Consider the following 14083-nt stretch of genomic DNA (forward strand, 5'->3'; position numbering starts at 1 on the left):
AGGGGGTGGGGGAATGGGATAGACTGGTGATGGGTAGTAAGGAGGGCACGTATTGCATGGTGCACTGGGTGTTATACGCAACTAATGAAGCATCAAACTTTACATCGGAATCTGGGGATGTACTGTATGGTGATTAACATAATAAAATAAAATTTAAAAAAAAAAACAAAACAGCGATTGCTGGACCCACCCAGACAGGTCCTAATTCAGTCAGTCGAGGATCCTGCCTGAGAATTAGCATTTCTAATAAGTTCTCAGATGATGCTGATGTTGCTAGACCTAGAACCAGGTTTTGAAAACTGCTAGTTGATGAATTTTCTACCAAATCGAGACGAAACAAGATACCAATTTTGCATGACTTCCTTGGGTTCACAGAGCCCTTAAACAGTGCTTTATTTGAATCACAGCAATCCTATGAGGCCTGCAGAGCAAATATTCGTAGACCTTTCAACAGATGAGAAAATTGCAGCTTAGTGTTAATAGGCTATACCCAGAACCTCTGACAAGGCCAGTTGGGTTTGCCACATTTTCTGAAGTTCCACCAAGTTCACAGTTGGCATGTTCCTGCTACAGCTGGCATGTGGCATCCACCCAGATGGAGACACGTAAGTAAATCCACTGCGACTTAAGAGAGTCGTGGCCTCTAGTGACAGATTAAGGATCAGCACTGTGCTCCCTCATCTAATTTGGATTTGACTGTGGAACATGCCAACTGTTCCAGCAAAGGATAGAGAGACTTTCAGTTTACCTCACAGGTACTTAGCGTCGGTGTTGTACCAGGCATAGTGAGTGAACCAGAGTACTAGAGAAGTTTGAAATACTATCGTCTGTCACCAAGTGCCTGTGGCCTAGTTTGGGAAGCTGACAGGTAATGAGAAAACTAAAGGAAATCTAAGACAAAAGGTTGTTGGAGACGCCAAGAGTGAAGGAGTTTAAGGGAGAGGTGGCCCAAGGATTTGGGTTGATGGATCTTTGGAAAGGAGAAATATGAGCACCTGGCTTGGAAATCTTCAGTCATCTGTTTGTTGAGCACCAACTGTGCCAGGCATGGGTGTTACTTAGTTCTAGGGGGATAAAGTGGTGGATAAGACAGGAGTTGTCTTCACTTTAAATAGCATAGGGACACGGGAAGGAGAGTAGCTTGAACTCAGATTCCAGCATTCAGGGTGTGAAGCAGAAATGAATCCAGTTGGGACGGGGCTATTTCAGTATCTACTTCTCCATCCATTATCATGGAGAAAGCACTATGCTGGGTACAGTAAATAGAAAGGAATCCGCACACAGCTCACAGTACATCAGGGGAAATAGATGTGATTGGAGAGTACAGAACTGTGGAGCACAATGGGGGACTTCTTTAACCAATGTAGAGGTGCAGGGAGGCCTTGCTAGGAGAGGTCACTTACTTGAAGGATCAGTTCCAGCTCCAGATTAAACCGATTATATTATAGTATGTGTTGCATATTCCCCTTTATTAAGAATACTTTCAAAGGAAGGAAAATAGAAGTTGCCATTTCATCAGGCTTTGAATGCTCTCTTCCTAAAAGTTTTTACAGTGTTATGAGGTAACAAAGGTCAGTGTTCATCCAGAGTAAGGCCTTCCTCTGTCAGAGTAAGAGGATGTGAAGACTAGACATGAATGGTAGTTAAGAATGGGTATTAAGGAGGGCACGTATTGCATGGTGCACTGGGTGTTATACACAAGTAATGAATCATAGAACTTTACATCAAAAACTAGGGATGTACTGTATGGTGACTAACATAATATAATAAAAAATTATTATTATTAAAAAAAAGAAGAAGAATGGTTCCTTTCCTACAGGAGGTGGGGTTTTTGCTGAACATCAGAAGAGGAATCTCATGAGCCAGACAGAAGGAGGGGAAAGTTGTCCCCAGCAGCAGGATTGCAGTCAGGTGAGGGATGAATTGGTGGATTGGAGAAAGAAGGCAGGGTCCTGGTGTTAATAGACCAAGTGAGAAGTACTAAGATCCTAGCTCCAGCAGTAGACTATCAGGGAAATGTAAAAGATGCTTGTAATCCCAGTGAATGACCCTTTTGTCCTCTTCTCCCTTTTTTTTTTTTTTTTTTTACAGGAGGAATCTGAATGAGCTAGATCAGATCCAGCAGTACTTCAGTCAGAAGCTAACCAAGCCTTTACTTCCCCTCAGTCCTCAGACTCATACCATCTTGCAGCGTCAGGAGAGCCACAGGGACCATCATGGGCCCGGAGACAGCAGCCTAGACCCTGAGAGCCAGTGCATTCTGGAGAAATCCAATAACCTGGTGTTGCAAGTCAGCTCCTTAATCACGGGTATGGGTCAGGGCCCCTCTCGTTGAGGAGTTATGCTTCCTGGGTGCCATTCAAAAAGCATTTGAATGTCTGCCCTCAGACAAGGCCCCATGACAAATAGAGACCAACAGCTTTCGCTGTCTTATTTATTTACTGTCTTCCTTCTGGAAGGAGAGATGTAGTAGCATGGCACAGGAACATGTGAAGTGGAAAGAGCATCAGACTGAGAGGCAGGAGACCCAAGTCACGTCGTTGGTGGCCCTCTGGCACAGGCTTACTATTTGACACCACTTACCCCAACCCCTTTCCCTTCTTGAGGTTTCCCCAGCAAAAAAAAAAACAAAAAAACAAAAAAACTAAGAGTGGACTAGGCGAGTTCTTCAGTAGCAGTTCTTGAGCTCCTGCCACTCTGTTTTCAGGAAAAAATCAACTACGGACATATTTAAAATTGTAATTCTCAGAAGGCAGAAGTCTGCATTTTTAGCAGGTACCTCAGATGACTCTAGATGTTGGTGGTCCATAGTCGACCCTTTGAAAAACCCCTTGAAGCGGTGGTCCTCGCTTCGGCTGCGTCCTGGAGTTCTTGAGGGAACTTTGCAAAGTTCAGATGCCCAGGCTGCCCCGTAGCTTACTTGCAACAGAATCTCTGAAGGTGGGACCCAGGCATCAGTGCTTTTCCTAACTCCCCGAGTCGTTCCACTGTGCAGCGCAGAGACTGCTCTAGAACAAGTATTTCTCAAACTTGCCTGAACACATAAAAATCACCTTAAAAATCATGCTCCATTCTGTTGAATCAGAATGCAGGCCTAAGGCCTGGGAACTTGTATATCCGGCACGGTTTGGGGAATAGCGAGGAAACAATTAGATCGGTACCTTTAGCCATCACCTGGGTGTCATTTTTGTTTAAGCAAAAGGTGTATATTGTACACAGGGATGAGTAAGTTCAGCTTTCTCTGTTTAAAGGGGAAAGAAGCCACCATGCTTGATATTAGGTACAAACCTCCTTCCTATCTTCCTTCCCAGACAGCTGACCTGTTGGTAGCCAGGCTCCAGAGGTGCGCACTCTATTTGCCTTCTACTGGCTTGGAAATCTTCAGTCATCTGTTTGTTGAGCACCAACTGTGCCAGGCACTGGGTGTTACTAGTTCTAGGGGGATAAAGTGGTGGATAAGACAGGAATTGTCTTTGCTTTCATCAAGCATACATTCTATAGTCAACTGAAGAAACTCCCCCCCAGAAAGAAAGCATAAGAGCAAAACAGAGGGAGGCTTGTTTGGGTAGAGGTGAAAGCAAATCAGGAGCCCTCTAAATGGGTATATTAAAAGAGAAGAGAGAATGAGAGAGAGAGATGATTGGATGGAAGAAAACAGTTAAAGTAAATAAACTCCCCCAGCCTCTCTCAGTACACTTTTGAGGAAGTCGTTAGACAAGTAGATACAAGTGAAGCTTGAGAGTGAGTTACTGAGCAGATCTCATTTATGCCACGTCTATGTTCCAGGTCCTTTGCTGGGCTCTAAAAATGCAACATGAATCAGACACATTGTCTCTGCCTTTGAGAAGCTCACAATCTGATGGGGGAAACATACACAATAGCATCTTAAGTGCTTCCCTGTAAAACAACACTGCTTAACCATCCCATCTAGCTGGTGCACCTGGGAAGACTTCCTGGAGGAGGTGCAGTAGAGCAGGGCCTTGAAGGATGGGCTGGTTTGTAAAAAGCAGAAAGACTGCTCCAAGACAGAAAGGATAGTTCAGGCCAAGGGATCAGGATTAACTAACCTGCTCCCTGGTTCCTCTTCCTGTTTGCAGGTAGGGATGTTCCATTTTCCTACATCTACTCCCTTTGAGACATGAGAATTGTTAATGTACTAAATTCAGCCAGCACCTCCTGTCAGCTGAAGACTTGCATTAGGTGCCATGAGGGAGGTGTGACTGCACACTCCAGGAGTCACGTTTGCCTCCCAGTTCCTAACTTTCTCCTCTTAAATAATCATGCAAACAAACCATTTACTAGTTCTGTTTATTTATTCTCTCCCATTTAATTGCAAAACAATTTGAAATGACTGGTAGCTTCCATTTATTGTTTATACATGTGCCACACCACATGTGCCCCTTTATCGCATGTATTCTCGACCATAACCCTGTGCAAAGGGTGGTGTTAATCACATTTTAAAGATAAATAGGTTCAGAGAGGATAGTTTGCTCATGACCACAAAGTTGATAAGTGACAGTAGAGATTTGAACTGACCAGCCCCAGAGCCTCTGCTCTTTCCACATTACCGTGCCGCCTCCATCTTCTCCATAAACCTCCCTTGCCTTACCATTTGGGTGACAGATGACTTGCTTTTATTTTCCAAGTAAAATATATAGTTCTAATAACTGTCATCAAATAGGTAAATAAGTAGATTTTCATTTTGATTTTTAATATAGGTAATTACTGAAGTAAATGGAAGCATGAACATGCCCGCCAGGACTCCTAGCTCCCAAGAATTCCTGAGCATGAGCAGATAGTCTCTGAAAGCGTTCCCACAGATGTAACCACAACTATAACCAGATTAGATTTTGGTCCTCTGATGTTAGAATAAAGTGCTAGAAATTGTATACTGCCTTGAATATGGTTTCACTGACTCGGGTGGATTAACTCTCTTTAAAATTTGTTCAAAGTTTGATTGCAAGAATACATCCGAAGCTAGAGCCTAGCATGGGAAAATTGAGTGGTCTGTGGCCCTACCTTGTAGTAAGAGTGGTATCTGTTGCTGTTCAGATCTGCAGACTATCACCAAGAATTCTCAAGCATCTTTGATTTCTCACCGAGCCAGGAGTAGAAGCGGAGAGGTTCCCACCCCACCAGATACTCAGGACACAGTGGCCATCCCGGAACGAAGCACAACTCCAGACCTGCCATTGACAAGAGCTCCAGAGGAGGGCAGAAACCCCCTAATTCCCCCTACTCTTGAAGAGACTTCCATAGGAAGAGGAATTCTCCATGAGTCCCTGGGGCACACAGTACCCATTACAAGGATGCAGAGCAGTGAGGAAACTGAGGCAGGCCCAGCCTACAGTGATGAGGACTATGAAGAAGACATCATTGAGCCCAGGACCCTCAATGACATCACGACCGTGACAGACAAAACTAGCCCTTGGTCCAGTTTCACATCAGACACAAGTGAGGTGATCAACCTTCAGCCTGATGAGGTGCGTAGGGAAGGCTGTTCTTGTCCTTCCTCGAAGCCTTTCCCCAGAGAGGAGCTCAAGGGCAAAAGTAGCCCTCTGTCCAGCCCAAGAAGGGCAGTCCCCCGCCACCTGCTTAGGCAGGGCTCTCCTAGCCAAAGTCTTACTGCTTGTGAGGCTGAAGCCTCTCACGCCAGGGACGGAGAGCCTGCTTCAGCAGGCCCTCAGCTCGTCTCACAAGTGACACTCTCAGGAGCCCAGCAGAGCAGCACCTCTGTTGCATTGGACTCCCCAAGAGCAGGTCAGGACCAGGAGCCCAAGCCAGAGGCCCAGACTGAGAGTGAAGCTGCCTCCAGTGAACTGAGTGACTCTGCTGATAGCGTCGAGAAATTCCCTCTCTACCCAGCCTCCCAGAGCAAGAAGGAAAGCCATCGGGGGCTCCCCATCAACTGCCCTGACATCAGGCAGAAGCAGGCAACACCTGGATCAGAGGTGTCCACAAGGCAGAGCCTCCTGTATCCTTTGGTATTTCCCACAAGTAGCCCCTTAAGCCATTTGTAGGCGTTTTGGATGTGGGCCCTTCAGCTGGCCTCGTGTGTGCGTGAGTGAGAGCAGTGGCCTCCCTCATGTGATGCCCTGGGAGGTACAGGAAGCCCCTTTCTTCGGAAGACTCACGGGTGCTAGTAAGGTGCTATGCTGCTGCTGTTAACACCCGCCTTCTGAAGCAGAATGCTTTGAATTGGTTTTAAGTGTTAGTAGCACATTCGTTAGCCTGGCCCAGCGTGTTACACTGGATCAGTCTGTTGGGGATTTTACACTTGAAGGCAGGGTTCTGGATGTAATGAATGAGACCACTAATCTCGGGTGAAATTGAAGTGGAGGGGTGCAGAGAGAGGGGAAGGGCGGGTACCAGCACTGCTAGAGCTTTTACTGTGTGCAGGCACTTGCCATACCTTTTTCATTCAGTCGTTCCAAGTCTAGAAGGTCAGTGTCATCATTTCCATTTTGCATATAGGGAAACTGAGGCTCAAAGTTATGGTAACTTGCCTAATAATTAAATTTTTTTTAGGTAAAAGGCAGATGATAGAGAAAAGGGGAGAGGAAGTGGGCACAGTTGAAATGGACTTGCTCAGCTCCCCCTCCCCCTCCCCTTCCAGAATGGCAGTGTTAATGGGAGGAAGGGACACCTGACATGCCACCTCTTCCTACTTTAACACACAGATGGACACGTTATGGGAAAAAGAAACTGCTTAGGACCATCGATAGCGCTCACATCCGTTGCCTCGCCCGCTAATCAGATCCTCTCCCTGGCAGCCCAGCAGCAAGCAGGCGTTACTGCGCAGCCGCTGCTGAAGGAGGCTGTTCCACTGAAGAGATCTTTCTCTTCCAGAAACCGGGGGGCCTGTTTTTGGCCCTTGTAGACCCAGCTTGTTATTACTTGTATGACGTCATACCTATAATTTAACCTTTCTGAGCCTTAGTTTCTTCACCTCTAAGATGGAGTCAGTAATCCCTTACCCACCAGACTGTACCCTCCCCAGGTAGGTCAGGGACCTTGTCTTCTTCTGTGTCCCCAGCACCAGACATGGCACAGAGAAGGGATCCGTAAAAATAGATTGAACTATCATAATTTCACAGGATTCTTGAGAAGATTAAATGAGTACCCACTACACAAATGTGATTCGTGTTACAGAGCAGAGAGAAACTAAAGCGTAGGTGGTGGGGACTCAGGAAAGACTGAAACCACAAAATGGCTGGAGGGGAAGCGCTGAAAGCCGGCCGCCTCCAGGGGAGCTCCTTCCAGGCCTCACTCATCCTGGTTCCTGACGTTGCTGCCTTTATTGTCAGTTTAGTTGTGCTCAGAATGGACGGTCTGTGCTGGAGCAGTCACTGTGGCGGGATCCTAAGGGTGCTGCTCTAATTTGGACCTTCCCAAGTATTCAGTCCTCCAAAAAATGGGTAGTGCCAGGCTGTGTGCTGCTGTTGAAGACGGATTTGAATTAGGCCTTACCTCAGAAGCTCCCATTGCGACGCAGGGGCAGGCGATGATACGGTTTCTAGGGAACAAGAGGAAGAAGCTGCTGTAATACTGTGTGGAGGCATCCCAGCAAGAGAGACAGTAGAGCTGGACCTCAAAGATGAATAGGCATTCTGTAGGCAGACATGAGGGAGAGTTCTAGTTGCAGCAAACTGCGTGTGTGGAGGCATAGCCAGGTGAAAGAGCCTGGCCTGTGGGCGGCAGCTAGGGGTATGTGGGATGGTGAGAGGTGAGGCAGGGCTGCCTCTGAAAGAGCCTTTTATGCCTGGCTAAGGTGCTTGGACTCTATCCTGTAAGCAAATTAAACTTCAGTGTCCTTATCTTTAAAACAAAGGTAATAATAGTACTTCTCTTATGGGGTTATTGTGAAAAGTCAGTTAACAGTGTAAACTACCTAGCAAAGTGCCTGGTACATAGTGTTCAGTAAATGTTAACTGGTAAGCAAGCAAGAGCGTGATTGGTCAGGTTTGCATATTAGGAAAGTCACGCAGTGCCTTGGAGGAGGTGGATTATAGGTTAGATGAAGGAAGGGCTAGAAACAAGGGGACAAGGTGGGAAACTTGCCATAATAATAAAAGATGAAGAAATATGACCTGAAGCATAGCCTGCTTTATGATGAAGTGGAGGGGCACAGATTTGAGTCAATTAGATGGGCAGGGAAGAGAAAGAAGGAAGTAGAAAGGATGACTTAGTTCTGTCACAAGTTGCTAGGTAAGCGAGGTCATTGACTGGATAGGGAACAGCCCATAAAGGTAGACAGTTTGGGGGGGAAGGTGCACATTTCCAATTTGGACATGTGTGCCTGTAAGACATCCAAGAGGAGGCTGGCTATAAAGGTAGGGGCGCCTGGAAACAGATAAGGGCAGCAGGGAGACATGGAAAGGGAGCAACACACAAGATGGAGCCCTGAGGATCACCAGCATCTAAAGCGCAGAACAAGACACGCCCACGGAGGAGGAGGAGGAGGAGAGCTGGTCGGGGGTGGAACAGCAGGACGGAGGCAATGCGGGAGCAGAGTGTCAGGTGTCAGTGTCAGTGCTCTGACACTCAAGACAGGTCCGGTGGAATGTGGACTGACGGTGGCTTTAGCATTAAGGAGGACGGTACAGAGGTGGGAGTGGAAGGCAGACTTCGGTGGGTGAGGGAACTGGAGTGGTAAGACAGCAAAAATAGACAACTTTTTCCCATTAACCAGGGAAATAAGAATAGCTTATTCTTATAACCAGGGAAATAGTGAGCACTTTCTGTGTCAGGCACTGTTCTAAGCACTTGCACATATAAAGTCATGTAATCCTCAAAAGGTACTATTATTATATCCACTTTACAGGTGAAGAGATAGGTGCAAAAAATGAATTTTCCCAAAGTCATTTTCTAAGAAGTGACAGAGGTGACTGTTGGAGCAGGACCCTTAGGAAGGCAGGAGGCGATAGGCTTGGGGCGGGGGTTGGGTGCTTCAGACACACCTGTCACACCTCGCAGAGCTTCCCTTCCCCACAGCATCAGCTGGCACAGTCCCCAGTACTCAAAGCAGCAACAGCAGCTAGATCCTGCTTCCCTTGGGGCTCTGAAGAAGGCTTGGGCAAAAGGGTTCTTCTCCTTCAGGACTCCAGCTCCACCCCCACCTCTCTATAGAAAAATCAGGGACTTGAGCCAAAGGAGGAAATGATGCCTTTCATTCAGCAGACACTTACCAACGCTTACTGTATCCCAGGTACTATGCGAGGTGACAGGACTAGGACTGTGAAAAAGAGATCGATCATCTCTATCATCTTGGAGTTCAAAATCTAGCCTGGAAGAACCATGATAAACCAATTTGAACCAGAACCATATTTAGCTTATTGAACAGAAACAAAAAATTAGAACATCAAAATAGTCCCCTCCCAAACAGAATCAGTGCTTTGAGTGAGAAAATGTTTTTGGAACACTGTGTTCTCGGCACAGTACTGGGTACGTCAGAGGATACAGAGAAATACAAGATGTGGTACTTGATTCTAGGGCTCACATGCAGACTGGGTGCACGAGCTGTACCCACAGACAGCCCCTTACGTAGAGTCCTTATTAAATACCTGGATGTTGGCAGAGAACAACTGGGAAGACAGGCCGTCCGTCAGTGCCAGGCATCTTCCTCCAGCCTAAGACACTGCCCTTGGAGCCACCTTCCCACCCCGACCCTGTCTGACTGACTTCTAACAGGTCAGTTTGGGGTCAGCAGGCCTCAGCAAGTGTCACTGAAATGTTGTTGCCTACCTGCCTTTGAGAAGCTTCTGGAAGGAATATGGAGACAAATTGAGAGTCATATCAGAGTAAAACAAGTGCTAGCCTGTGTTGCAGACTGCGGGAAGGAGGGATCACCATGGGCTGACATTAGGAGAGGCTTCCAAGAGGAGGGAGGATTTTAACTAACCCTTGTAGAAAGTATAGACTGCGATTTGTTAGCGGTGGGCAGGGTCCTCCAGGCAGAAGGCGCCACCGGAGCAGAGGTTTCATGGGCAAGAATAAGTTGGGGAAAATGAGAGGGGGCGACTAAGCCCAGGGGAGATGCCAGTCTGGCAAGGGGGGAGATTTGTAGGTCACTGTGTCCCTTAACTCCCATCTAGGCCAGAGCCCATTGTGGTGCCCAACTTCTTTTTGCCTCCCCAGCAGTTGGAGGCGTCCCTGCGGATGCTCTCACTCTCTGCAGCTTTGCCACCACCAGCCACAACGGATCAGGTAAGAACAGCCAGCTGCCCGCCATCTCCTAGAGTCCTCATCTCTTCCCTGAAAGCATGTGCAGAATGCAGAGCTGCCCTGGGCCACTTCCTGAAGAGGCAGCAGCACTTGTCGCTCTCCAGGCCTGTGCTGAGCACATTCTGGAGGCCCAGCAGTATACAGGGAGTCACCTAGGGGTGAACTAGGCACAAAATGAGGAAGAGTAAATGTATTAAGAGCAGGGCATCATCAGCTAAGACACTATGTGGAAGAAACGGTGCAGAAACGTTAAAATCAGGCCTTAGACAAGAAATGAATACTGAGTGCTGTGGGAGCGCCACGAAGCCACGGTGGGAAGCCACGGTGGAAAGCCACGTGGGCACGAGCAGAGGAAGCTTCACACAGGAGATGCGGCCTCAGCGCACGGTGATAGAGGAGTAAGGGCCGGTGTCGGGGCTGTACCCATTTGTTTACAGAACCCCTTGTAACTGTTCATCCTTCAGCTGAGCTAGGTGGCTCCAGATCCCAGCGCTCCTGTCTTCTGCCTTGGCACGGCACTGGACCTTTCTTGCAGGTGGCAAGAAAATAACTGTTTTTGTAACCATTCCGCATGTGTTTCTAGAGTACCTACCCTGTGTCAGGCATTGTGCTTGGTTCTGAGCATACAATAGTAAATACGAAAAATTCCCCATCTTCATGGAGCACAAAGAGTAAACAAACAAAAAAAAAAAACGTACAGATTGTGATGAGTGGTAGGTGTTCTGATAAAGAACAGGGTCTCTGAGGAGGCAGAGTTTAAGCTGAAAGATAGTGGTCATGGTGGTGCTTGCTGGGCACTGTTCAAAGCACCTTGTATTAACTCTTTACTTTCGGCAACCTAATGAGGTACATATTTTATCCCTGTTTTAAGAGGAAGAAACTGAGGCACAAAGACATGCCTCTTGCTTCAAGCAGGTGTTCAGTGATAGAGCCAAAATAAGAACCTAAGCAGTCTGCTTTCAAAGTCTGTGTTCCTAACTACTATACCTAGAAGGAGCCAGCCATGTAAGAACTTGGAGATGAGTATTCCAGGGGGAGAGAACAGCAAATGCAAAGGCCCTGAGGCTGAAAGGGCTTGGCATGATCTCAGAACTGACACAGAGCCAGTGCCACTGGAACATAGGCTGGAGGGCCCAGAGCACACAGGACACGGAACCATGAAAAAGAGTTTAGATTTTATTCTAAATGCAAGGACATCCTTTGAAGTGTGTTAAACAGGGGAATGAGACCTGTTTGAAATTTTAAAGAATTCACCCCAGGGCGCCAAATGGAGAATGGGCTGTCAGATTTTGCAGCATGATGGTCATAGATAATCTTGAAAGAGTAATTGCAGTAATGTGGAGAAAAGAACCATAATAGTGCCTATGTGCCAAGCACTTATTCTAGACCCTATTCTAGACCCTAGGGGTGAACTAGGCACAGAGCCCCTGCCTCACTGAACTTTTAAAAAAACAAAATAATTTCAGAGAATAATACATGCTATGAAAAAATATGTTTGTTTATTAATTGTAATAGCTAGCTTGTATTTCATGCTTATATGCACCAGACATGAAGTACTTTCATGTGTAAACTCATTTAATTCTCCCAGCAACCCAATTCAGATGGGATATTGTCACTCCCATTTAATAGAAAAGAAAACTGAAGCTCAGAGTTTTCTTCTTTTTTTTTTTAAGATTTTTATTTTATTTTATTTATTTGAGAGAGAGAGAGAGAGAACGAGAGAGAGCACGAGCGGGGGCGGGGTTGGGGGGGGCCAGGGGAGAGGGAGAAGCAGGCTCCCTGCTGAGCCCAGGGATCATGACCCAGCCTGTTGCAGCCGCTTAACCTGACTGAACCACCCAGGAGCCCCTCGGAGTTTTCCTTACAGACCACCAGATATTATTATTTCCATTTTATGTAGAAACTGGACACATAACGGTTAAGTCTCCCTTACAGTAAGTGACTTAAAACATAAAATGATTTCAAATCCTATGCTTTCCATTACACCACTTTAAAATCATGACCCTTGACAATTTTTCTAACCAATTTGCCTTTATATGGGTTTCATTGTGCAGTTAACACTTAAACATTTTTTATGCTTTTCCATACCCACTTTGATGACCAGCAGGGTCAGTTGAGAAGCATCTTGAGAATCTGGGGGTACAGTCCTAAAGAAAAGCCATCGGATGTCTGATCCTTTTACTCGTTTTCCTTCCCCCTCTCCCCAACTTCCCTAGCACCGTTTTCAGGACATCTCATTTATTTGGCAGATGGATCAGTCTGTTCTCACACATCTCAGTTTTGTTTTGTTTTGTTTTAAGATTTTATTTATTTGACAGAGACACAGCGAGAGAGGGAACACAAGCAGGGGGAGTGGGAGAGGGAGAAGCAGGCTTCCCTCAAGCAGGGAGCCCGATGCAGGGCTCGATCCCAGGACGCTGGGATCATGACCTGAGCAGAAGGCAGACGCTTGACGACTGAGCCACCCAGGCACCCCTCACACATCTCAGTTTTTATCAGATATGTAAATCCTTCCCTCAGGGAGGAAAAATGCCAGCCCCCACCCAGGAGCTCTGCATTTCTATGCCTTTATTCCTACTCTGGTTTGTGCTCTCCAGCTCTTCTCCTTCCTCTTGCATGTCCCTTCCTCTTGCATGTCCCGTCCTCTTGCATGTCCCGTCCATACGAGTCTTGCTTGACTCACGGGACTCTGTCCAGGTACCAGGCACCAGCTTTTGAGCGAGACGCCTATGAGGGGAAATACTGAATCTGCCACTAAGTAATTAAGGGATCTTGAACTGTGACTTGACCTTTCTGAGTTTGTTTCTTTTTAAGTAACATCAGGCTAAAATAATTCTTTACCTAATAGGATGATGGCAAGAATTAGTCTAGAGGAAAAAAATAGGCACTGTTAGTTCCCTTTCCCTCTTCCCCTCCCAGCAAAGTGGGTGAAATGTCAGTGAGTCACACCCCATAGGAAGGGAGTCTGTGCGGTAGGTCTGTCACCTACCATGCAGAACTGCTGCCCTGCTTTTGTGTTTCTGCCCTCCTGATGTACCAACTCCCAGGGGAGTTTACTGTCTTTGATCTGGTAAACATAAGACACAAGTGTGGGAGACGGAGAGATAAGAATTTTCACTTCTATCAAAGGGCAAGTCTAGTTTTGAGAAGATAAGTCTCATATACTTTTCAGCTGTTTTTCTTTCTTAGTCACAGCAAAACTCCATTGTTTGTCTGCTGTTCTCAGGGCCACCTCTCTCAAGACCTCATTCTGGGTCTTACTTAGGGTAACTAATCATCACAGTTCACCCGAACTGTCCCATTTCAGCACTGAAAGGCCCAGGACCCAGGAAAGCTCGGGAGGTTGGTCGTCCTCACCAGCAATAACCCTCTCGGTACTTGATGCATTCAGGGCAGCATATTGTCCGAGTCTTGCGCTCTGGCTGGCTGCTGCCCAGTGCTGGCTAATGTAGGAATTAGATCAAGTGTGTGTGTGTGTTTGTTTGTTTGTTTTTAAAGATTTTATTTATTTATTTGACAGAGACAGCCAGCGAGGGAGGGAACACAAGCAGGGGGAGTGGGAGAGGAAGAAGCAGGCTCCTAGTGGAGGAGCCTGATGTGGGGCTCGATCCCAGAATGCCGGGATCACGCCCTAGCCGAAGGCAGACGCTTAACGACTGCGCTACCCAGGCGCCCCTCAAGTGTGTGTTTAAGACACTAGGAAGTAGAGGCACCAAAAGTTAATAAAAAAAAAATTTAAGAATTACATTTATTTTTTAAAGCATTGAAACAGTTACCATGGGATAAGTCAGAACTTTGATTAACTTCATTATACTTATGGTTTATTTTAGATCTAACTGAATTATGCTTGGGCAAGAGC

At 46.6% G+C, this 14083-nt stretch overlaps 1 protein-coding gene across 5 annotated transcripts in view; it reads left to right on the forward strand.

The window, feature by feature from the left end:
• Positions 1–14083, forward strand: part of C2CD3 (C2 domain containing 3 centriole elongation regulator) — a 130594-nt gene that overhangs the window by 105090 nt on the left and 11421 nt on the right. For 3 of the 5 annotated variants that reach the window (XM_034666350.1, XM_011219850.3, XM_034666351.1), the window contains 3 exons: positions 2092–2309; positions 5053–5974; positions 10095–10206. The exons of 1 other annotated variant lie outside the window; for it this stretch is intronic. In XM_034666350.1, the coding sequence (XP_034522241.1) occupies positions 2092–2309; positions 5053–5974; positions 10095–10206 (1252 nt within the window). Of the gene's footprint in view, positions 1–2091; positions 2310–4718; positions 4996–5052; positions 5975–10094; positions 10207–14083 lie in introns of those variants that run through there. One more of the 5 variants, XM_011219851.3, reaches the window with a different exon arrangement.

Source organism: Ailuropoda melanoleuca, chromosome 8 (genome assembly GCF_002007445.2).
Source record: "Ailuropoda melanoleuca isolate Jingjing chromosome 8, ASM200744v2, whole genome shotgun sequence".
Classification (NCBI taxonomy): domain Eukaryota; kingdom Metazoa; phylum Chordata; class Mammalia; order Carnivora; family Ursidae; genus Ailuropoda; species Ailuropoda melanoleuca.